Raw genomic sequence first — 25,127 nt, forward strand, 5'->3', positions numbered from 1 at the left:
CCTCCCAAACAGAAATAACAAAAATAGAGATTAAGTTCAACTTCAACAAAAATCAGTGTTTTGTGCATGAAATGATACTACTAATAAAGTGAAAAGATAATCCACAGAATGGGAGAAAATATCTGCAAAACATATCTCTGATAAAGATTTAGTATGCAGAACTAGAACTCTAGACTAAGTCAAAAAGACAACCAAATTTAAAATTGCGCAAAGGTAATGGTTGTACCACACTGTAAATGTACTTAATGCCATCGTATTATTATACACTTCTAGAAATGTTTAAAATGTCAAATTTTATGTTCATATATATATCTTTTTTTACTGCACACACACAAAAATCACCAAGGTTCGGGAGGGGGAGCCAAAGGACATGAATAAACATTTTTGTAAAGAAGATAGACAAATGGTCAATAAGATAACTTTGCTAGTCTTTAGGGAGATTAGTCAAATCCATTTCACACACAAGGATACTATAAGAACAACTTTGTTTTGTTTTAAAAGATTTATTTTAGGGGTGCCTGGGTGACTCTGTGGTTAAACATCTGCATTCAGCTTGGGTCATGATCCCAGGGTTCTGGGATAGAGCCCTACACCTGGCTCCCTGCTCAGTGAGGAGCCTGCTTTTCCCTCTTTCTCTACTGGCTCCCCCTGCATGTGCACTCTCATTCTCTTTGTGTCAAATAAATAAATAAAATCTTAAAAAAAATACTTTATTTGAGAGAGAGAGAGCACATGCACACATGCAAGAGTAAAAGGAGGGGCAGAGGGAGAGGATCTTCAAGCAGACTCCCTGCTAAGCATGGAGCCTTCATGGGACTTGATCTTTCCACTCAGGTGATTGTGACATGAGCCAAAACTACTTAACTGACTGAGCCACCCATGCACACCTATAACGATAACTTTTTTTTTTTTTTTTTTTAGATTTTATTTATGGGACACCTGGGTGGCTCAGTGGTTGAGCGTCCTGGGTCCTGGGATGGAGACCTGCATGGGGCTCCCTGGAGGGAGTCTACTTTTCTCTCTGTGTCTCAAGATTTTTTTTTTTTTTAAGATTTTATTTATTTACTCGTGAGAGAGAGAGAGAGGCAGAGACACAGGCATAGGGAGAAGCAGGCTCTGTGTGGGAAGCCCGATGTGGGACTTGATCCCGGGATCATGTCCCATGATCCCTGGATCATGACCTGAGCCAAAGACAGACGCTCAACCACTGAGCCACCCAGGCGTCCCTGGGTATGGTAATTAAATTAGTGTAGCCACTGTGAGAACAAGTTGACAATTTCTCAAAACTGAAGTATGGAACTGCCACGTGACTCGGAATCCCACTCTAGTGCATATACTTAAGAGAACTGAAAACAAGAGTTCAAAACACACAGACACACACACACACAAACCTGTATGTGAATATTCACAGCCACATTATTCATAACAGCAAAAAGTGAAGACAACCTAAGCGATCGTCTTAGGACAAATGGATAAACAAATGTGATGATAGCCATTTGAAGGATTCGTTTTAGCCATGAAATGGAATTAAGTACTGAGGCTTGCTTCATGAAACTTAGAAACAGTAAGTCAAAGAGGCTGTAGACGCCACTTTTAGGCAAACGGGCCAGAGCAGTGTAATTCAGAAAGGCCCACCAGGCGACCTGAATACAGATGGGCTGGGCTACAGGGGAACCTACCTTCAACTATGCACCCATAGGCCCTAACTGGCCAACGGGCTACTTACACCTAGTCACAGATACCAGACACGGGAGAATTCTGCAGGTGGCCATAATCCTCATCTGACCCCCTTTAAAAACAGTCCCCACCCACTGCCTCTTTGCAGAGACTCTCTCCTTCGGGGTCCTGCTGGTCGCTCCCTTGAGGTGACGGTAATAAACTTCCATTTCCTTTGTTCCGCCTCGGTCGAGTCTTTCACCACCTGCGCCACCGGCTTCCACCGGAAGGGGTCGCTCCATGTTTGGGGGGTGGGGTGGGGGTGCAATCCGATCCAGAGACGCTCCGTGTAGACACCACAGAAGCCAGACACGAAAGACCCTGTATGAACACGGAGTACCTAGGAAATACACATCAGGAGACAAAGCCGCCTAGTGCCTGTGAGGGCATGGCAGTAGCAGGGAATAAAGAGCGACTGCTTACTGGGTAAGGTGCTTCTTTTAAGCGTTGAGGTGGCGATGGCCTACAGAACCTTAGGACTGTATAAAGGCCACTGGAAAAAATTTAAAAATTGGTCCCTGGACTGTACAAAATATTTAAGTCAGTGAATTACACGGTAAGTGAATTTTATCTCAATTAAAAGAAAAAAAAAAAAACCCAGGAAGACAGTACAGGCTATGTCCACTCTTTTAAGTACCTGATCTAAAAGAAAAAAAGAAAAAAAAACACACACACACAAAAAAGGCGAAAAAGTACAAAATGGCGGCGGGCTGACCGGGTCACGTGACCGCCGGTTCTTCCCCGCCCACCCTCCGAAAAGGCGTCTCTTCGGAGCTGGCGCGGAGACACGGCCCGCTCATTGTTGTGGGAAGCTCAGGTAACTCTCCTCAGGCGCGCTCCAGTGCTGGCTGCGTAGCGCAGGCGGCGGGCGCATTGAAGGCGGGCGGGGGAGCGCGCTCGTACGACGTCAGCCCGTAAGCGCCGTTCCTCGCGGAGATGGGGGGGAAGGCGTGGAGGAAGAGGGGGAAGTTGGCGCATGCGCCTGGCGCTGACGGGTTTGAAATGGCCTCGGTGTTAGCCGGGACCCGACTCAGGTGAAGGTCTGGTCCTCGCGGTTGGAGCAGCGGGCGGCGGAGCCGGGGGCCTGACGTCCTGTCGGATCCGCGGAAGGGCCGGGAGCGGCTGTTTCGGTAGCACGGCGTCCGTAGGCCGGCGACGGTGGGGCTCTCGTGGGACTGGGGCGGGAGGGACGCGGTCCCTTTTGTGCGGGTCGGAGCAGGCCCCGCGCGGCAGGCCCCTCCCCCACCGCGTTGTGTTGTCGTCTCCCCTTCCCCTCCGCGGCTCCTCAGGTGCCTCCGGCGCTCCTCCGCCGCGCGGGCCTGCGGTCCCTCCTCACTCCGCAGCCGCCGAGCTTCTGCGTCCCCGCCGCCGGCCCGGGGCGTCGGGCGGCTGGCGGCGGCGCGGGGCTGGGGGGACAGAGGCTCTCGGCCCGGCCGGGCGGGCCGAGGGGACCAGGGCTTTCAGTAGTCCTCTCTTGGCGCTTCGCCCAGTCTCGTGAGACGGAGATTCCGCCTTCTCTGGTCTGCGTCCCGGGAGGAGCTGGGGCTGGAGGAAGATGGATGGCTGAGCTCCGGCCCCTGCGAGTCGCCGGGGGAAGGAGGGGGTGCGCGGGCTGAGATCTTCGCCTTTTCTGACTTGTTTTTTTTAGGGGGGGAGGGGTCTTAGCGATGGTTCTTCAGGGGGCATCCGTTATTTCAACTGTCTTTTCCCTCGAGGGAGGGGAGAGAAAAGGAGCCCCTCGGCCCTCCCCAGCCCAAGAAAGTAAGGAGATGTACGTTATTTAAATGGTGGCCTTAAATACCTTTATTCAGTGTTTTCATCCCCAGTTTCCGTTACTGGTTTCGCCACTTTCAGCCCCCAACATCGCCGAAAGATAGACGCAGGCTCTGTTTTCTTTGAACCTGGAGCTGTGTACTTATTAAGAATTGGGTAGATAACAGCACATGGTCTTCCGTTTAAATATGACAGTTTGTAGTCTTCGGAAAGAAGTGCCCTTCCTGTAAGTCGACTCCTCGTTTCATATGTTGAAATTGGGTGCTTTTGGCGAGCCACTTGATGTAGAATGTTTTTTGCTGCATATCAGGACGTTCGTATATATACCTTGTTATTTATGCAACAACGATCTACGGAGATGTCCTTGACAATCACTTCTTTAACAGTACTTTTCACGATATTCATCAGTTTGAGCTTTAAAATGTGGATTCTTTTTCTTAATAGGTCGCTGCTATAGAAGACAAACAAGTGAAGATTTTTACCCCCCTTTCATCATGGCTCAGTTTGGAGGACAGAAGAATCCGCCATGGGCTACTCAGTTTACAGCCACTGCGGTATCTCAGCCAGGTCAGGCTCCTGAACACATGTACTGTAAACTTGGGGGATGGGGGGAGGACATGTTACAACTATGTGAATCAGGCTCTGTGTGATATTGTAGAATGTTAGCAAATGATGTATCTTCTATTTGTGAAGCTTTTAAAAATTCTGGGATCAACCAGCAAAACGTCTGTTTCACACAGTTTTGATAGTTTTGTATAGTTTTTCAAACATTAAGTTGATTAACTTTTATTTGATTTAATTAGGTTAGCAGCCACTCATTGATTAGAGGTTATCTCATTTGGCACGTTAGTGTGTCAGTAGTCACAAGTTACATTTAAAAAGTAATATATTAAAAGTTTAAGTTTTATGAAAAATTATATATGACTAGCTTTCAGTTGTTTGAATTTAAAGTGAAAAGCCCAATTCTAAAGAATTTATCAAGCAAAGGAAAAAGATGAATAGATGTAAAAGGAGCAAAGGAATGTTGACATTTTCAAAAGGTCAACAAAAATGTGCCATTGAAAGTGTTCCCTTTGCTTCTTAAGAAGATATTTATTTATTGACTTTTTAAAGATTTATTTATTCAGAGAGAGAGACAGACGTAGGCAGAAAGAGAAGCGGGCTCTCCACAGGGAGCAATATGTGGGACTTGATCTGGGACCCCGGGATCACACCCTTGAGCTGAGACAGACGCTCATCAACCGCAGAGCCACCCAGGTGTTCCGGAGGAGATTTTTTTTTTTAATTAAGGGGAAAATTTTTTTTCCCATTTCTTGACTTACAGTTTGAATCTTACATAATTTTCCCAAAGATTCTACAGAATGAACTTCAGTTTAAGTACCCAGTAAAATTAGTTTATTCTGTTAATTTGAGTATATTTTTTTATTTATGACATCTCTAATACTGGTTCTTTACTGCCTTTTACTTAAAATGTCAATTTTAGTAATTCAGGGGTATAGAGACGCAATGATCTTCTGGCTTGGGTGTTCTAAAATTGATGGACATGATTAACTTAAGTAGGTGACCTTTCTCCTTAAAGAAATGGATGCTTCTGAGTTTTTATCTTAGTTACTCTTCATTTGGGGAGTTAAATGATTGATTCTGTAAGCAACTGAAGATATTATGAAATAATTATAATGGATTGTATTTAATTCAGATCTAGGTACTATTTTATGTTAAGTAATGGGGACTCTGGTATTGATTTAGTTTTGATGAAATGTGAATTATTAGCAGTTACTCTGTGTCCAGAAACAAGTGCTATATACTTTTTTTTTCCCCCAAAGATTTTATCTATTCATAAGAGACCTAGAGGCAGAGAGACATTGGCAGAGTGAGAAGCAGGCTCCCTGCAAGGAGCCTGATGGAAGAGTCTCGATTCCAGGACCCCAGAATCACACCCTGAGCCAAAGGCAGATGCTCAACCACTGAGCCACCCTAGGCGTCCCAAGTGCTATGTACTTGTATTTTGGTAAACTAAACATGGTTTACCTGGCTTTTTCTGCATAATAATTTGTTTTATTTTTTATTATTATTTTTTAAAATTTGTTTTAAATTTATATTTGTGTTATTCAGTAAAATAGCTCTTAATGGCAGAAGCCTGTTATCTGTAGTTATTAACATTTGTATTATAATTAAATTCATATTACACTTTTTTCTTTTTTTTTTTAAATACTGAGGGGATCCCTGGGTGGCTCAGTGGTTTGGCGACTGCCTTCGGCCCAGGGCGTGATCCTGGAGTCCCAGGATCCAGTCCCACATCGGGCTCCCTGCATGGAGCCTGCTCCTCCTCTGCCTGTGTCACTGCCCCTCTCTCTCTCTCTGTCTCTCTCATGAATAAATAAATAAAATCTTAAAAAAAATTTAAAAATAGTGAAGACACCAGATGTTTGTAAAATTATTAAACCCAAAGTCAATAGTAAATATAGGTCTCCCTTGCCATATTTTCCAGAGTCCAAATATAAATAATGGGGTTTGTGTAAACAGAGCTTCTATTTGTGCTATAGGAAATTATTTGTGGGTTTTCTTAGACCTTGTTAATCAGAGTTTTTCAAAATCAAATTTTATTGACGTATCATCACTTTAAGTAGTCCAGGTGTTTTGTTAGCATCTGTCTGCCTTTAGCTTTTCTGTAACAATCCTGGAGTAGGTTCTAAATGGAACTCTAGTGATACTGTTTTTAGTAAAATGTTTCATTTCCAGGTGCTATATTTTAGGCTGCTTCCTGAAAGCTTACTGTTTTCTTACCTTCATCTTAAAACCCTTTTTTGCGATTAATCCTCTCTTCTTAATAGAGCTGATTTTCAGAGCCACACAAATTTTTGTAAAAGCTAAATTTTCAATCCTGAGGCATTTAAAATGTGTTTTATTTACATCTCCTTTAATTGGAGAACTTTTTTTAAACTTTGTTATTTTTTTATTTATTTTTTTTAATAAATTAATTTTTTATTGGTGTTCAATTTACCAACATACAGAATAACACCCAGTGCTCATCCCGTCAAGTGCCCCCCTCAGTGCCCGTCACCCATTCATCCCCACCCCCCGCCCTCCTCCCCTTCCACCACCCCTAGTTTTTTTTTTTTTTTTTTTTTAATTTTTATTTATTTATGATCGTTAGAGAGAGAGAGAGAGAGAGAGAGAGAGGCGCAGAGACATAGGCAGAGGGAGGAGCAGGCTCCATGCACCGGGAGCCCGACGTGGGATTCGATCCTGGGTCTCCAGGATCACGCCCTGAGCCAAAGGCAGGCGCCAAACCGCTGCGCCACCCAGGGATCCCTTTTTTTTTTTTTTTTTAACTTTAAATAATTTCCACACCCAACATGGGGCTTGAACTCACAACTCTGAGATCAGGAGTCACATGCTCCACTGGTAGAGCCAGCCACGCAACCCTAAATGGAGAACATTCTAACCTAATTTTATTGTCTCAGGTTTTCTCCTGGCAGCTTCAAGTTCAATTCGATAAATTTCAACAAAGGACATATAAGGACTTAATTGGGATAATAGTGTAGGTGCCAGTTTTTTACTCTGTTAAAAAAAAAAAAATGCACCCTTTGAAAATATGCCTGACATATTAGTATCAGAGGCCAGTCATCAATCAAATGATCGTGGAACAGTAAAAGGTTAACTGAATAATTCAGCTTGAATTAAATATTTTGATTTCTGTGCCTATATTTCTGATTCATTTTGTCTTGAGAGCAGTATGAAAATTACTACTTTTGTATATAACTTAACATGGTTTTATTCAGTTAAAGTGTTTGCTGTTCTATTTTCTAGCAAAGATATTTTGCATTTGTACTAACCTTGAAAATTCTCAACTAACAGTGATAGAAAATTTAATTGCATTCACACAGCTGACTTATTTAAAATATATAAAGGGGGGATCCCTGGGTGGCGCAGCGGTTTAGCGCCTGCTTTTGGCCCAGGGCACGATCCTGGAGACCCGGGATCGAATCCCACGTCGGGCTCCCGGTGCATGGAGCCTGCTTCTCCCTCTGCCTGTCTCTGCCTCTCTCTCTCTCTCTGTGTGACTATCATAAAAAAAATATAAATATATATATATATATATATATATATAAAAAGGGGGAAAAATAAAAAATAAAACAAAACATATAAAGGGGGCACTTGGCTGGCTCACTTAGAAGAGCATGCGTCTTTTGATCTCAGTCATGATTTTGAGCCCCACGTTAGGTGTGTAGAGAGTACTTAAATAACCCTAAAAATTAGATAATATTAAAAACTTTAGTAAAAGCATGCATGCTAGCAATATATTGCTGAAATCTGTTGTAAAATTTAAGATTGATATTTGAATTGTTTCGGGTTAATTTTGAATTCTTAGAGGTGTCCTCATCTGTCATCTTTGATTTTCTTTTCCTTTAACCCCCATATTCAGTCATATATCAAATCTTGACTTTTTTCCCCTTTGAAAATGCCTCAGGTATGCTCCATTTTGCATTTACGCCCTGGGCACTTCTTATTTGAATAACTGTCAGTAGCAGCTTTCTCTTGCTTAAAACTCACGTTCCAAAATCTCTCACCTAACTTTCAGGGTCTTCCTTGCCTTTCCCAAACCTAATCCATAGTGCTTACCGTGGATCCTTAAGTCAGGAAGCTCTTTTTCCCATCTCTCGCTTGGTGGATGGTATTACTCTTTTATTTTGTTCTTTTTTTTTTTTAAGATGAGAGAGCATGAGCAGGGGAGGGGCAGAGGGAGAAGCAGACTCCCTGCTGAGTTGGGAGCCCAATGTGTGGCTTGATCCCAGTACCCTGGAATTGTGACCTGAGCTCATAGCAGACACTTAAACTGACTGAGTCCACCTAGGCACCCTGACTAAATCGCAAACTTTTTCAAAGCTGGATGGTACCTGACCTAGTTTTTGTCTCAACAACTTTCTGTAACAGATAAGGAATTTGAGGTCCAGAAAGGTGACCTAAACAAATTTTAGGTTTTACAGATGGTTACAAAAGAGTTAATGTTAGGACATCGGAATTGTGGTTCTTTATCTTCCATTATTCTGAGTCATCTGCTAACATATCTTTGAGGATTTTAAGAATTCATTTCAAACTCCTTGGGATGGTATTCAGGTTGTTCTGCCTTTCTAGCCCTGTATCTCATTTCTCCTACCTTAAAATAATTGTTCTTAATATTTCTCCCTTTTTTCTCTCTTCTAGCTGAAGTCTTATGGTATATATTGAGTGACAGTTATATTTTGTTTTAGAACTTTTAGGTCTGAAAATTTAACAATTTAACAAGTAAAGAGACATTAAGAATGAGATAGCCAGTGAATCTTTAGATTTTGTTTTTTAAGATTTTATTTATGGGGCACCTCATATGCCTCATTTATGGGGCAGCTCAGTGGATTACGAGTCAGCCTTTGGTTCAGGTCATGGTGCTGGGAGCAGGCCTTACGTCAGGCTCCCTGTTCCGGGGAGTCTGCTTCTGCCTCTTCCCCTGCTTGTACTTTCTCGCTCACTCTCCTCAAATACATAAATAAAATCTTTTTTAAAAATTTAAAAAGAGATTTTATTTATTAAAAATGTGTACGTGAGAGTGGTGGAGGAGCAGAGGGAGAGGGACAAGTAGACTCTGCTGAGCACAGAGTCCAACCTATAGCCCGATCCCATGACCCTGAGATCATGATCTAAGCTGAAATCATGCGTCGGCACTTTTTTTTTTTTTAATTTTTTATTTATTTATGATAGTCACAGAGAGAGAGAGAGAGAGGCAGAGACATAGGCAGAGGGAGAAGCAGGCTCCATGCACCAGGAGCCTGATGTGGGATTCGATCCCAGGTCTCCAGGATCGCGCCCTGGGCCAAAGGCAGGCGCCAAACTGCTGCGCCACCCAGGGATCCCCATGCGTCGGCACTTAAAGTGACTGACCCACCCAGGCAGACCATGACTTTTTTTAAAATTTATTATTTTTTAAATACTAATTAAAACTCAAACTCATAACCCCAAGATCAATAGTTCAATGCGCCACTCCTGAGCCAGCCAGATGCCTGACTGACTGAATCTTTTACCTTAAGATTAATTATATTGACTAGATATAATTTAGTCAAATTTAGATTTGATTAAAAAATCTTTGCATTTATATCTGTATATAATCATAATACTGAAGTATGAAAAATGATTTAGCATATTCTGACCTATTTTCTCATCTATTTCTTTTGACCATTTGTAAAACGACTGCATTCTGGCCATAAAGATTAACATGAACTAGTTTAGGAGTTAAGACTATAGTGATGATGTGCTTTCCAACAGGCGACTGAAGCTAATACCAATCCAGTTGTTTTAAATATGACTTCATTTTTCCTACCTCTATTTTGGCCCAGGTGGCCCTTAAGGCTCATTGTTAATACATACTTTTTTCCCCTCATTCTCTTAGTATTCCTTATTTTTGCTCTGATCCAGTGAGGGCTGTATTAACATCAAACTACAGGCGTCCCTGTTCCTGGGTGGGTCAGTCCTCTAAGTATCTGCCTTTGGCTCAGGTCATGATCTCTATCAAGGTCCTGGGATTGAGCCCCGCATTGGACTCCCTGCTCAGCAGGGAGCCTGTTTCTCCCTCTGCCACTTCCCCTGCTTGTGCTCTTTTCTCTCTCTCAAATAAATAAATAAAATCTTAAAAAATCCTACTGCAAGGCAATGAGTTCACATCTCTCTATCCTAACTTGAGCATGCAACTCATGTTTATATAATTGTGGCTTTTCTTGCACTATGTGTTTTATGATCTGGGAAATAATTTTGATCTGTTATAGCCGAAAGTGTATTGGAAGTGACATTGAAAGTTTGAATATTGGGATACTTGGGTGGCTCAGGGGTTTGGCGCCTGCCTTTGGCCCAGGGCATGGTCCTGGAGGCCTGGGATCGAGTCCCACATTGGGCTCCCTGCATGGAGCCTGCTTCTCCCTCTGCCTGTGTCTCTGCCTCTCTCTCTCTCTCTCTGTGTCTCTCATGAATAAATAAATAAAATCTTTTTTTTTTTTTTTTTTTTAAAAGAAAGTTTGAATATTAACTTTGGGTGGTACAAGACTCTGAAAGAAATGGGGCCGAAAATTGGATGAATAATAGAGGCAATTAGGATAGAAGAAATCCTAGAACATTACAAATAGTGTCTTCATTTGCCTGAAAGGGAGAGTTGATCAATTATTTGAATAATAGCTAGAAGAGACTATAGCCAGGTCCATTAGTTATCACATCCATGGGACTTTAAGAGAGTGGAAGAGCTATCTTATGTAAGGATGTGTTTTGTTTTTTGTGTCTTTTTTTTGGCAAAGATTTTATTTATTTATTCATGAGAGAGACAGGGACAGAGAGAGGCAGAGGGAGAACCTGGGCCTAAGGCAGGAGGTAAACTGCTAAGCCACCCAGGGATCCCCTTCTGTAAGGATGTTCATCTTTATAGAGGTTGTAAGAACTCCATATAACACAGATAATTAATAATTAGTTAAGGCTTTGCCTCTTTGTTACAGAATAGTACTGTCCACTGAGAAGTATTTGCTGCAATGATGGATGTATTTTATGTCTTCATTGTCTAATTTGCTACCCGCTAGCAACATGGGGCTATTGAGCACTTGAAATGTGGTTATTGTGACTGAGGAATTTCTAGTTTTATTTAATTTTCACTCCTTTAAATTGAAATGGCCACATATGTCTGGTGGCTAGTATGTCAAACAAGACAATTATAGAAGGATACAATACTTGGAATATGTTATATTTAAAATATACTGAGCCTTAATTTCTTTTTTTTTTTTTTTTTTATGGGCTTACAATAGAACCTTGCAAATGAGCAGTACATTGACCAATGAGTTATCTGATTGTAAGAAAGTTATCTGTGCATGGGAGCATCAAAGGTTTTGTAGTTGTGTAAAATCTGATCTTTATTTATTTATTTATTTTTATTTTTAAAATTTTTATTTATTTATGATAGTCACACACAGAGAGAGAGGCAGAGACATAGGCAGAGGGAGAAGCAGGCCCCATGCACCAGGAGCCTGACATGGGATTTGATCCCGGGTCTCCAGGATCGCGCCCTGGGCCAAAGGCAGGCGCCAAACCACTGCGCCACCCAGGGATCCCGAAATCTGATCTTCAAAGGATATTGAGACGATGACATTTAGAGGACACTCATTTGATTTAAAACATGGATTTAGGGATACCTGGGTGGCTCAGCAGTTGAGCGTCTGTCTTTGACTCAGGGCGTGATCCTGTGTCCTGGGATCAAGTCCTGCATCAGGCTCCTTGCGGGGAGCCTGCTTCTCCCTCTGCCTGTATCTCTGCCTCTCTCTGTGTATCTCTCGTGAATAAATAAATAAAATCTTTAAAAAAAAAAAAACCCACATGGGTTTGTAAGTACTTAGGTAAAATCACAAATTATGAAGAAAATCCCTCACATCTTGTTTTCCTCTCCAAACAGTGTGAGATTGCCTTTTTTTTTTTTTTTTTTTTTAAGATTTTATTTATTTATTCATGAGAGACACAGAGTGAGAGAGGCAGAGACACAGGCCAAGGGAGAAGCAGGCTCCCCGCAAGGAGCCCAGTGGCCCAATGTGAGACTCAGTCCTGGATCCCGGGATCATGCCCTGAGCCCAAGGCAGACGGTCAACTGCTGAGCCACCCATACGTCCCTGAGATTACTTTTGGAGTATGTGTTGGTAGTAGAAATTTCAAATGAGAAAGTATTATTTGATCAATGCTTTAACTACTTTTGCAGAAGGTGAAAAAATGAAGTTTCTGTCATCAGTTTGAGGATTTGAATTTTATTTCAGGATGACTTCTCTTATAAAGATAGAGCACCAAGGTTTAAAGGTAATGAGTTTTACATTTAACAGTGAAAAAAAAAATAAGTTTAACAGTGAGTTTGATAAGCTCAAGGGACAACAGAAAAGGGAGAGGTTTCTCTTTTGTGTTTTTTTTTTTTTTAGATTTTGTTTATTATTTATTCATGAGAGACACAGAAAGAGAAAGAGGCAGAGACACAGGTAGAGGGAGAAGCAGGCTCCATGCAGGGAGCCTGACATGGGACATGATCCTGGGTCTCCAGGATCAGGCCCTGGGCTGAAGGCGGCACTAAACCGCTGAGCCACCGGGGCTGCCCTCTCTTTTGTGTTTTAATGGTGGGTTTCTTGGTATTCAGTAAAAACTATTACTGTATCATAGCACGGGTGTGTTTCGGTCATATGAAGGTGATTTTACTTTTTCTTTTTAAAGATCATTCATTCATTCATTCATTCATTCATTCATTCATGAGATACACAGAGGCAGAGACAGGCAGAGGGAGAAGCAGGCTCCTCCCAGGAAGCCCGATGCCAGCCTTGATCCCCAGACCCAGGATCATGCTCTGAGCCTATGGCAGACACTCAACCGCTGAGCCACCCCCAGCATCCCAGTTTTTTTACATTTTAGAAAATGATATAATTTACGTCCTTAAAGGTTTAAAAAATGGTAGCCCTTGAGTTTACTTGTTTACTGGTAGCCTGTGGTCATTTAGGGCTCATTTCATAGGTTTGTCTGTGGAAGTATTGATACACAGTGATAAATCTGTTTCAGAAGGGTCAGAAGACCTTCAGCAATCATTGAATTAGATAAATGAGACTCTTGTACTTTGCATAGTTGGAAAAACATCTCTAGCTGACAAATGTTTGGCCACTTGGGTGGAAAGATTTAGTCAGGGATTGATACCTTTGTACTTTGTAAATTATAGAATTATCTTGCAGAAAGAATATTGATTATAATTCACAAGAGTGGAGAATGCTACTTAGAAAAATTCAAGTATAGTTTCTCAGATAACCACACAAAAAAAGGATATTAATAATGAAATAAACTTTGAGAGTAAAAGTCTCAAATATGAATGATTTTTACAAGAGCTATATTGCAGATATATAGAAGCCACAACCACATGCACAGTGATTTCACAAAATTTGAATTAACTAGCTAGTGGTTTGACACAACTAGTAGAATGTAAATTTCTTTCTTGTGAATTTCACCGAGCAGTTGAACCCTTTATCAACACGCATTGACCCTTGAACACATGGGTTTGAACTGTGTGAGTCCACTTTTATTGAGATTTTTTGGGGGGGGGGTGATAAGTACTGTCCTGTAAATGTATTTTCCTTATGATTTTCTCTTCTCTAGCTTACTTTATTGTAAATAACAGGACATAGGACTCCTCAGTGGCTCAGTTGGTTAAGCATGGACTCTTGATCTCAGCTCAGTTATGATCTCAGGGTCATGAGTTCAAGTCCTCTGTTGTGCCCCATACCGGGCATGGAGCATACTTTAAAAAAGGGGGTGAGGGCAGCCTGGGTGGCTCAGTGGTTTAGTGCCACCTTCGGCCCAGGGCGTGATTCTGGAGATCCGGGATCGAGTCCCACGTTGGGCTTCCTGCATGGAGCCTGCTTCTCCCTCTGCCTGTGTCTCTTCCTCTCCCTCTCTCCCTGTGTCTCACATGAATAAGTAAAAATCTTAAAAAAAAAAAAAAAAAAAGACTATATAATGCATATAACATACAAAATATATTAACTATTCATATTTCCAGTAAGGCTTCCAGTCAACAGTTGGCTGTTAGTGGTTTTTTGTTTGTTTGTTTGTAAAGATTTTTTTTTTTTAAATTTTATTTATTTATGATAGTCACAGAGAGAGAGAGAGAGAGAGAGAGAGAGGCAGAGACACAGGCAGAGGGAGAAGCAGGCTCCATGCACCGGGAGCCTGACGTGGGATTCGATCCCGGGTCTCCAGGATCGCGCCCTGGGCCAAAGGCAGGCGCCAAACCGCTGTGCCACCCAGGGATCCCCTGTTTGTAAAGATTTTAATTATGAAAGAGAAAGTGTGGGTGCATGCCCAAGCGCAGAGAAAGAGAAGGACAAGCAGAGTCCGTATTGAGGGCAGAGCCCGATGCCGGCTCTGTCTTTCAACACTGAGATCATGACGTGAGCCGAAACCAAGAGTTGGGCACTTAACTGACTGAGCTATGCAAGTGTCCTAGAGATATTTTATTTTCCCTTCTAAATCCAAGGGCAAGGTATAGTGGAGTTGTAAAAATGGAAAGCCACTTAGTCTGATTCACATAAATATTGCTGTTTATTTTCAAAGTCCAAGAATGAAAACTTGCAATTGAATACTGAGCAAGCCACATGTTTAGGTAATATTTCTTATAAAGTTTTTCTCTTAAAAAGTCTTAAATATGATGCAGGATCTAAATTTTCAATGGCCTATATATGCCATTAAAGTAAATGTTCTAAAATCTGGTAAGTTATGTCAATCCTGAGGGGTTTGTTTATTTATTTCTGGGATGCCTGAGTGGCTCAGTGGTTAAAGCATCTGCCTTCAGCCCAGGGCATGAACCCAGGGTCCTGGGATCAAGTCCCACATTGGAGTCCTCGCAGGGAGCCTGCTTCTCTTTCTGCCTCTGTCTCTGCCTCTCTATCTCTATGTGTGTCTCTCATGAATAAATAAATAAAATCTTAAAAAAAAAAAAGTTTATTTCTTTCAGTAACCTCTGCAGACCCAATGTGGGGCTTGAAGTAATGTTGGCAAGATCAAGAGTAGCATAATTCTCTGAGCCAGTCAGCCCCTCCACCCCCGAATTAACTTTAATTTAAAAAACAAAACAAAACAGGGTGCCTAAATGACTCCGATCGCTAAGCGTCTGCCTTTGGCTCCAGTCATGATCTCAGAGTCCTGGGATCTAGCCCCATTGGGCTCCCTACTCAGTGGGAAGTCGGTTTCTCCTTGTTTTTCTGCCCCTTCCCTCGCTTGCGTATGCTTGCTCTTTCTCAAATAAATAACATATTTTGTTTTAAAAGATTTTCTTTATTTATTCATGAGAGAGGCAGAGACATAGAGGAAGAAGCAGGCTCCATGCAGGGCACCCGACGTGGGACTTGATCCCAGGACTCCAGGATCATGCCCTGGGCCCAAGGCAGGTGCTCAAACACTAAGCCACCCAGGCATCCCTCAAATAAATAAAATCTATTTTTTTTAATGAGCTTTATGTTTTTTCTTTGCTACTGTAGTTCTCTTTTTACTCAGTGTTTCACTTTATACTATTTTCAGTTTTCTTTCAAAAATCTTTGAACAATAATAATTACAGTGCAAAATTTGGGGAGAAATGATAGAAAACATATAAATGAAAAACTCTTATGACTAAATTCAGTCATTAACTGCTAATACATGTGAATGGAATTTTTTTTTTTTTTTAAAGTAAATCCTACACTTAATGGGCTTGAATTCATGACCCTGAGATCAAGAGTTGCATGCTCTACAGACTAAAAGCCTGTTAGGTACCCCTGTGGTGGTTTTTTTTTTTTTTTTTTTTTTTTTTTTTTTTTTTAAGATTTTATTTATTTCAGAGAGTGAGTGAGAGCACAGGGAGGACAGGAGAAGGCAGAGGGAAAGAAAATCTTGAGTAGAGTCAGCACTGAGTAGTGGGGCTCAATCCTTTGACCCAAGCTGAAGTCAAGATTTGGATGCTTAGCTGAGTGAGCCACCTCAGTGCCCTTGCCCTGTATTCTTTTTAGTCATCAAGACATCAGTATGGTCTTTTTTTTTTTTTTTTTTTCATCAGTATGGTCTTAAAGCTTGTATATGCTTGCCTGTATGTGAATGGTTTACATAGATATAGTACTATATTGTCCTAGAAAAACAATGTCATCTACAAATCAACTAATTGGTACATTCTTTTTTTTTTTTTTTTAATGATAGTCACAGAGAGAGAGAGAGAGGCAGAAACACAGGCAGAGGGAGAAGCAGGCTCCATGCACCGGGAGCCTGACGTGGGATTCGATCCCGGGTCTCCAGGATCGCGCCCTGGGCCAAAGGCAGGCGCTAAACCGCTGCGCCACCCAGGGATCCCGGTACATTCTTTAATTAGGAATATTTTATCTAAGGCATTAGACTATTGGTAGTTAATTTGGGGGGATTTATTTATTTATAAAAGGTTTTATATATTCATGAGAGAGAGAGAGAGGCAGAGACACAGAAGGAGAAGCAGGGTCCATGCAGGGAGCCCGATTCAGGACTTGATCCTGGGACCACAGAATCACGCCCAGAACGGAAGACAAACGCTCAACTGCTGAGCCACCCAGGCATCCCAATTTAGGGGGATTTATTTATTTATTTATTTATTTATTTATTTATTTATTTATTTATTTATTTATTTATAAATTTTTCTTTTTAAAATTTTTTTTTAATTTAGGGGGATTTAAAAGTTATATTTAAACTTTCAACTGTGTAGGGAGGTCAAGCACCTTTAACTTCCACATTGTTCTGGGGTCACCTGTAATTTTTTTTATAGTTTCTAATTCATAACACTGACTAAATAGTAGAGAAATGTGTCTGGCATCCTATCTACTTAATGTGAGGCTGCTGTGTGATGCCAGGATTCAGAACATCTAAAAATGTAATAAGAAAAAAGATAGACTTTCTGGGATATTGGCTCTGAGTTCTTCTGCTGTGGCAACTTCCAGGATTCTGAAGATTGGTACTAACAGAATGAAACAGCAGATCTGAGGTCAGAGCTCAGGTGGATGAAGGTTGTGGGTATGATATTTGATTCATGGATGCTACTTCTGTCAAATGTATAATCTGCCAATCTTAATTTAAAACACTAATAATTTTTTCTACGATCTTGTGTTTGATGAATATTTTGCTTCTGTTTTCCTGGAATAGTGGTTCTTAACTTTTTTGGGTTCATAATTCTCTTAAAAACTAATAAAAGCTTTAGACTATCTCATCTGCAATTTTGCATACCATTTTAAAAGGATAACAGGATCCACTGATTAGACCCTGTGTCCTAGATTTCAGTACCTTTTTCTTTACTCTCATTGCAGTTAACATCATTTTGAACTTATGCTGGTATTAAGAGATTCTCCACTTTTTCTGTTTAAATTCATTTAGTTAGTCCTGGTTTCTTCTTTCTGCCCATCTGTGGTATCTGACTTACTGTAAAAGCAAGAAAAGATTAATGTGGTAAGGACTTAGGAGATATAGAAATTTTTTGCCCACCTTAGACTTTTCCTTTTCTCCCTCTCTCCTTTTTTAACTTTTAAAAATTAGTACTTAGGAAAAAAATCAGTATTTTTGCAGGGAGTAATTTGTAATTTTTTTTAAAGATTTTATTTATTTATTCATGAGAGACAGAGAGAGAGAGAGAGAGAGGCAGAGACACAGGCAGAGGGAGAAGCAGGCCCATGCAGGGAGCCTGACGTGGGACTTGATCCCGGGACTCCAGGATCACGCCCTGGGCCGAAGGCAGGCGCCAAACCGCTGAACCACCCAGGGATCCCCCTGTAATTTTTTTTTTAAAGATTTTATTTATTCACGACAGAGGCAGAGAGAGAAGCAGGCTCCATGCAAGGAGCCCAACTTCGGACTTGATCCTGGGACTCTGGGATTATGCTCTGTGTCAAAGGCAGATGATCAACCACTGAGCAACCCAGGCGTCCCAGTAATTTGTAATTTACAAGAACTGAACTGTTTGTTGGTTTGTTTTGTCTTTAAGCAAAATTAGTTTGAACTTTTTATTTTATTTCATTTTTTTAGTTTGAACTTTTAAACAACTGATGATGAACCTCACACTTCTTTTTTTTTTTTTAAGATTTTATTTATTCATGAGAGACCGAGAGAGAGGCAGAGACCTAGGCAGAGGGAGAAGCAGACTCTCTGCAGGGAACCCAATGTGGGACTCCGTCCCAGGACTCCAGGATCACGTCCTGAGCTACCCAGTCGTCCCAGACCTCACACTTGTAAAGATTTTCTGGGATATTCTAGACTAGGTGCTTTGATTAGTTCATTACATTCTGTGTTCTGTTCTTGTAAAACAAAATATTCTTTCTATAAGGTTGTTAACTAGTAATTATAGAGCCGCATTTTTTCAGGTTATTTTTAGATAGAAGCAGGTGTTTTGGAAAAGGGAGTGTTCATGTGTAAATACTGCTTTATGGCAATCTTTTAAGATTTAGAATGCTTAGTTGGCGTATTAAAAATTCTGAGAAATACTGCAGTAAAAATATGTACTTAATTAGCTATTTCCTAAACTTTTAAAGTAAGCTGTATGCCCATAGGTCTTTTTTTTTTTTTTTTTTGTTGTTGTTGTTGTTGTATGCCCATAGGTCTTAAACTCATGACCTTGAGGTCAGGAATTGCATGGTCTACCAGCAAAGGCAGCCAGGCGCCCCTCTCTCCTTAGCTTTAAACTTTGGACCTTTTTTTGTTTTGTTTTCCTATTTTAACGTCTTGGGAAGCTAGTCATAATTCTAAGAGATCCAGTTTTGGGAACGGTAGTGCTACACACAGTTTTTAGTTGATTGCTTTTTTGCATTTGGTCGAATTGTATAAAAACATCAAGCAAAATCTTTCTCATGTTCTCTTAAGCTTTTCAATTCTGTTTAAGCATACATTAAGCATTAAATACCTAAATCTGTCATTCTGAATCCTTTCCCAATTTGGCTTAATGAAATTATAATTTAAAGTCACTGGTTAATTTTGTCTCATTGCCCCATATAGTAGTACATTAAAATTCAAAACTTTTTGAAATTTGGTCTGTTTCCAAGTTTAAAAAAATTTTTTTTTTTAAAGATCTTATTTATTTATTCATGAGATACTGAGAGAGAGGCAGAGACACAGAGGGAGAAGTAGGCTCCATGCAGGAAGCCTGATGCGGGACTCAATCCCTGGACCTAGGATCATGTCCTAATCCAAAGGCAGATGCTCAACCGCTGAGCCACCCAGGAGTCCCCCCCATTTTTTTTTTTATTAAGATTTTATTTATTTGAGAGGGGGAGAAAGAGAGAGAGGAAAAGTGCTCCAAGGGAGTGAGAAGCAGACTCCCCACTGAGCAGAAAGCCTGAGGTGGGGCTCTATCCTAGGACCCTGAGATCCTGACCTGAGCCGAAGGCAGACACTTAACCAAGTGAGTCACCCAGGCTACCCCTAAAGTTTTAAAAATTTTTATTCATATTTATATTTTTTCTTTTTTTTTTTTTTTAAGATTTTATTTATTTATTTGTGAGAAACACACAGAGAGAGGCAGAGACACAGGCAGAGGGAGAAAGAAGCAGGCTCCATGCAGGAAGCCCGATGTGGGACTTGATCCCGGGTCTCCAGGATCACGCCCTGGGCGGAAGGCAGACACTCAACTGCTAAGCCACCCAGGCGTCCCTATATATATTTTTCAAGATTTTATTTATTTATTCATGAGAGACACAGAGAGGCAGAAACACAGGCAGAGAGAGAAGCAGGCTCCATGAAGGGAGCCTGACATGGGACTTGATCCCAGGTCTCCAGGATCAGGCCCTGGGCCAGAGGCGGCACTAACCCGCTGAGCCACCTGGGCTGCCCTGAAATTTTTTTTTTATTGTAAGATTATTTGTTTATTTATTCATGAGAGACACAGAGAGAGAGAGAGAGGCAGAAACACAGGCAGAAGGAGAAGCAGGCTCCTCCTAGGGAGTTCAGTGCGGAACTCGATCCCTGTACCCAGGATCATGCCCTAAACTGAAGGCAGATGCTCAACTGCTGAGCCACCCAGGTGTGGCTCAGCCACCGAGGCATCTCAGTTTTGAAATTTTTAATGCAGAGTAGAAGTATATGAAAATTCCGTCCAATGGAAGATTTTAGGGTAGATCACTTTCAGCAACACTGTCTTCAATATAGGATTCTCATCTACTTGAAGATAAAACAGTAAATTCTAGATTTTTTTTTTTTTTTAATTTTTATTGATTCATGATAGTCACAGAGAGAGAGAGAGAGGCAGAGACACAGGCAGAGGGAGAAGCAGGCTCCATGCACTGGGAGCCCAACGTGGGACCTGATCCCTGGTCTCCAGGATTGCGCCCTGGGCCAAAGGCAGGCGCCAAACCGCTGCTCTACCCAGGGATCCCAGATTATTAAAATAAGACCATTTATTTTCTGCTTTTTCCTAAAAATACTTTTTTTTTTTTAAGATTTTATTTATTCATTCATGAGAGACACACAGAGAGAGGCAGAGACACAGGCAGAGGGAGAAGCAGGCTCCATGCAGGGAGCCTGATGTGGGGCTTGATCCCGGGACTCCAGAATTGTGCCCTGGGCCACAGGCGGGCGCTAAACCGCTGAGCCACCCAGGGATCCTGCTAAAAATACTTCTTGAGAGCAATTTAGGCTCTTGGTCTAGGTAAGGTTGGTTATGGTCATTATGTAGTTTAATTTTATAAAATAGTGTTTTTCTGTATCTGTTATGACATTTAGTATAAAGCCACTGGGATCGGGATACCTGGGTGGCTTAACGGTTGAGCATTTGCATTTGGCTCAGACCTGGGATCGAGTCCTGAATCAGGCTCCCTGCATGGAGCCTGCTTCTTCCTTTGCCTATGTCTCTCTGCCTCTCCCTCTCTCTGTGTCTCTCATGAATAAATAAATAAAATCTTTAAAAAATAAAGCCACTGGGATCTAGGGAGGTACATGAATCAGTTAAATTTAATAAGCATTACTGGAATTTTGCTTTAGGTTTTTACTAAACAATGGCAGGACATAATTTATAGCTAAGCACTTATGGAAAATTCCTAGACTGGATCCAAATAATGCTTTTTTTCTCTTTAATCTCATTTTAGCTGCATTGGGTGTCCAACAGCCATCACTCCTTGGAGCATCTCCTACCATTTATACACAGCAAACCGCATTAGCAGCAGCAGGCCTGACCACACAAACTCCAGCAAACTATCAGTTAACTCAGACTGCAGCCTTGCAGCAACAGGCTGCAGCTGCTGCAGCTGCATTGCAACAGGTGAGTCTTTATTGTGTTTCAAGATGTGTATATTAAACTGTCCTATCTGAGTAGCTAGATAATAATTTTTAAGAATTAATAATTTTAGGGTTTCTTTTTAAGATTTCTTTATTAGAGGGAGGGAGAGTGCACGTGCTTTCGCATGAGCAGAATGAGAGGCAGAGGGAGGGAGAATCAACCTGAAGTATACTGCGTGCTGAGCACAATGCCTGAGGTGGGGCTGGATTCCAGGACCCCGAGATCATGACCTTAGCTGAAACCAAGAGTCAGACGCTTAACTGACTGTACCATCCAGGTGCCACAATAATTTTGTATTTTTATTATGCTTATTGTTTTATAGGTAATAGGAACTATATATGCCTAAGACATATAGAACAGTGCAATTGCATGGTCAAAATTCTTAAATTCTTAAAACAGGCAGTTCTTACACCTTAAATTATTTGAACAAAATTCAGTTCTTCATGAATCCCAGAGTGTAAGAAATCACTCTTTTGCTTATTTTTGGTGAAGTTTAGTTCCAGAAAAGTTCTTTGTTAAGTGTGACTTTTATGTTTTTGTATGTATATATATCACTTCTTGAAAATGAATAAAACTGACATCCATACTTTTCTTTGAAAAATCTTTTTTTTCCAGCAATATTCACAACCTCAGCAGGCCTTGTATAGTGTGCAACAACAGGTTAGTTTATATATTCTATATTTAAAAAGTGATTTAAAGAAAATCATTTGTCCCAGATTCAATATATATAGATTTCATCTCCTGTCAGGTATAGTAATGTATGATTTGAATTATTTGGAGGTGGGCTAAATGAGGTAGGCAAAAAGGAAGGTCTCCAAGTAAAAGGAAGGTAGAAGAGAGGTCCTAAAACCCCAAATCATCAAGTAGCAGTCAGTCTTTGTCACATGTTTGTTTGTTTCTGTTTTTAAAGATTCATTCATTTATTTGAGAGAGAGTAAGAGAGATGTGCACTTGCTCAAGCATAAGCAGAGAGGAGGAACAGAGAGAAGGAGAAGCAGATGTGCACTTGCTCAAGCATAAGCGGAGAGGAGGAACAGAGAGAAGGAGAAGCAGACTTCCCTCCTGATTCCCCGCTGAGCAGGGAGCCACATGTGAGGCTCGATTCTAGGCCCCCGGTATCACAACCGGAGCCAAAAGCAGACTTTTTTTTTTTAATATTTTATTTATTTATTCATGAGAGACACAGACAGAGAGAGAGAGAGAGAGAGAGGCAGAGACACAGGCAGAGGGAGAAGCAGGCTCCATGCATGGAGCCTGATGTGGGTCTTGATCCCGGGACTCCAGGATCACACCCTGGTCCAAAGGCAGGCGCCAAACCGCTGAGCCACCCAGGGATCCCCCAAAAGCAGACTCTTAACATACTGAGCTGCCTAGTAGGTGCCCCGTTACATGTTTCTAAGAAAGCATGCAGAGGATAACCTAGAAAGAATTTCTGTATTACTGAATACAGTGAATACAGCCCAGTTCTGTCTGGAACATATAGCTCTACTATGCTGTACTAGATCACCTGTGAAAATTATAAGATCCTTTTTCCCATTTGAAGCTTTAACTCTAGTTAGGTCATTGGCTTTGAGCCTTTATTTTATTTTATTTTTTAGAAAGACAGTGTGCAGGGGTGGGGAGAGGGAGAGAGAGAGACTCTTAAGCAGGCTTCACATCTGGCTTGGAGCCTGAGGCCCCGAGGCGGGGCTCATTCTCAGGACCCTGAGATCATAACCTGAGCCAAAATCAAGAATCGACTCTTGACTGAGTCACCTCAAGCACCCTATTTTTATTTTAAGTTTTTTAAATGTAAGTTCTCCGTCCAGTGTGGGGCTTAAACTCCCAACACTGACAAGAGTCACATGCTCTACTGACTGACCCAGCTTTGCACAGTGGCAGTATCGTAGCCAATGAGGTTTTTCCAAGGTGCGCTTATTGCTAATTGAAAACTTTTCTACTGACTGACCCAGCCAGGTGCTCTGTGAATCTTTATTTTTTACTGTGTGTGTGTGTGTGTGTGTGTGTGTGTGTTTAAGATTTTATTTATTTATTTATTGGGGATTCAGAGAAAGAGGATTATGCAGATTCCCTGCTGAGTGGGGAGTCTGACTCAGGGCTGGATCCTAGGACCCCAAGATCTGATGTGAGCCAAAGGCCAATGCTCAACCAACCGAGCCACCTAGGCATCCATTTTGTTTCTCTTAAGATTCTACTTATGAGTGGAATCATATGGCATTTGTCTTTCTCAGTCTTATTTCACTTAGCATAATACCTTCTAGGTCCATCTCTATTGTCTCAAATAGCACAATCTGATCCTTTTTATAGCTGTGTAATATTGTAATCTCCCAGAGTGTGTGTGTGTATGTGTGTGTGTATGCACTAGGTTTTCCTTATCTACTTGTCTACTGATGGACAGTTAGGTTGCTTCCATGTTTTGGCTATTGTAAATAATGCTGCAGTAAACATAGGGGTCCATATATTCCAATGGTGGTGGTATTAATTGGGTTATATGGTATTTCTATTTTTGATTCTATGAGGAACCTCCATACTATTTTCCACAGTGGCTGTACCAATTTACATTCCACCAAAAGTACATGAAGTTTCCTTTTTCTCCACATTCGTACCAACACTTGTTACTTGTGTTTTTGATTTTAGCTATTCTGACAGGTGTGAGATGATGCTTCATTGTGGTTTTGATTTGCATTTTGTTGGTGATGCATGATGTTGAGCATCTTTTCATGTTTCTCTTTTCCCATCTGTATGTCTTTTTAGGAACAGTGTCTATTCAGTTCCCTCTGGCCTTTTTTTTGTTTTTGTTTTTTAAGATTTTTATTTATTCATGAGAGATACACAGAGAGAGGCTTTTGATGTAAGATTTTATATATTTTCTTTATAATTTGGGTTTTAACCTTTTATTGAGTATCATTTATAGAGCCAATGATTTTTTTTACTTTTATTTTTATTTTTATTATTTTTGTATTTATTTGAGAGAGAGTACATAAGTGAGTGAAGAGGCACAGGGAGAGAGAAGCACGGAGCCTGATGTGGAGCTCGATCCCAGAATCCTGGGATCATGACCTGAGCCAAAGACAGCCGCTCAACCACTGAGCCACCCAGGTCCCCGCCCCCTGGCCCGTTTTTAAGTTTTTAATTTTTAATTTTTAAAAAATATTTATTTATTCATGAGAGGCAGAGAGAAAAAGAAGCAGAGACACAAGCAGAGGTAGAAGCAGGCTCCATGCAGGGAGCCCAATGCGGAACTCTATCCCAGTACTCTAAGTTAACACCCTGGGCCAAAGGTGGCACTAAACTGCTGAGCCACCCAGGCTGCCCCCGGCCCATTTTTTAATTGGTTTGTTTTTTGATATAAGATTTTGTGTGTTCTTTATATATTTTGGTGCTAACCACATAATTGGATATATCATTTATAGAGCCAATGATTTTTTTTTTTTTTTTTTTTTAAGATTTTATTTATTGGGATGCCTGGATGGCTCAGCAGTTGGGTGTCTGCCTTCAGCTCAGGGCGTGATCCCAAAGTTCTGGGATCGAGACCCACATTGAGCTCCCTGCAAGGAGCTCACTTCTCCCTCTGCCTATGTCTCTGCCTCTGTCTGTGTGCCTCTCATGAATAAATAAATAAAATCTGTAAAAAAAAAAAAAAAAAAAAAAAAAAAAAAAAAAAAAAAAAAAAAAGATTTTATTTACTTATTTGAGAGAGCATGAGTGAGAGTGAGTAAGAGAGCATATAACTGAGTGAATAGGCCAGGAGAGGGTGAAGCCGACTCCCAACTGAGCAGGGAGCCTGATGCGCAGCTCGATCCCAGAACCTGGGATCATGACC

General features: G+C 41.1%; 1 protein-coding gene, 1 long non-coding RNA gene and 1 pseudogene across 8 annotated transcripts in view; 2 read left to right on the forward strand and 1 right to left on the reverse strand.

Annotated features, from left to right (window-relative positions):
* Positions 1 to 25,127, reverse strand: part of LOC119871463 — a 105,783-nt gene that overhangs the window by 29,009 nt on the left and 51,647 nt on the right. The gene's annotated exons all lie outside the window — the stretch shown is intronic.
* Positions 1,993 to 25,127, forward strand: part of CCAR1 (cell division cycle and apoptosis regulator 1) — a 61,914-nt gene continuing 38,779 nt past the window's right edge. For 2 of the 7 annotated variants that reach the window (XM_038534138.1, XM_038534144.1), the window contains exons 1-4: positions 2,667 to 2,874; positions 3,934 to 4,056; positions 21,114 to 21,286; positions 21,920 to 21,964. In XM_038534138.1, the coding sequence (XP_038390066.1) occupies positions 3,984 to 4,056; positions 21,114 to 21,286; positions 21,920 to 21,964 (291 nt within the window). In that variant the 5' untranslated portion in view covers positions 2,667 to 2,874; positions 3,934 to 3,983. Of the gene's footprint in view, positions 2,143 to 2,514; positions 2,534 to 2,666; positions 2,875 to 3,178; positions 3,320 to 3,933; positions 4,057 to 21,113; positions 21,287 to 21,919; positions 21,965 to 25,127 lie in introns of those variants that run through there. The other 5 variants (XM_038534140.1, XM_038534143.1, XM_038534139.1 and 2 more) reach the window with 5 other exon arrangements.
* Positions 23,168 to 23,293, forward strand: LOC119871730 (annotated as a pseudogene).

This window comes from Canis lupus, chromosome 4 (assembly GCF_011100685.1).
Source record: "Canis lupus familiaris isolate Mischka breed German Shepherd chromosome 4, alternate assembly UU_Cfam_GSD_1.0, whole genome shotgun sequence".
Classification (NCBI taxonomy): Eukaryota; Metazoa; Chordata; class Mammalia; order Carnivora; family Canidae; genus Canis; species Canis lupus.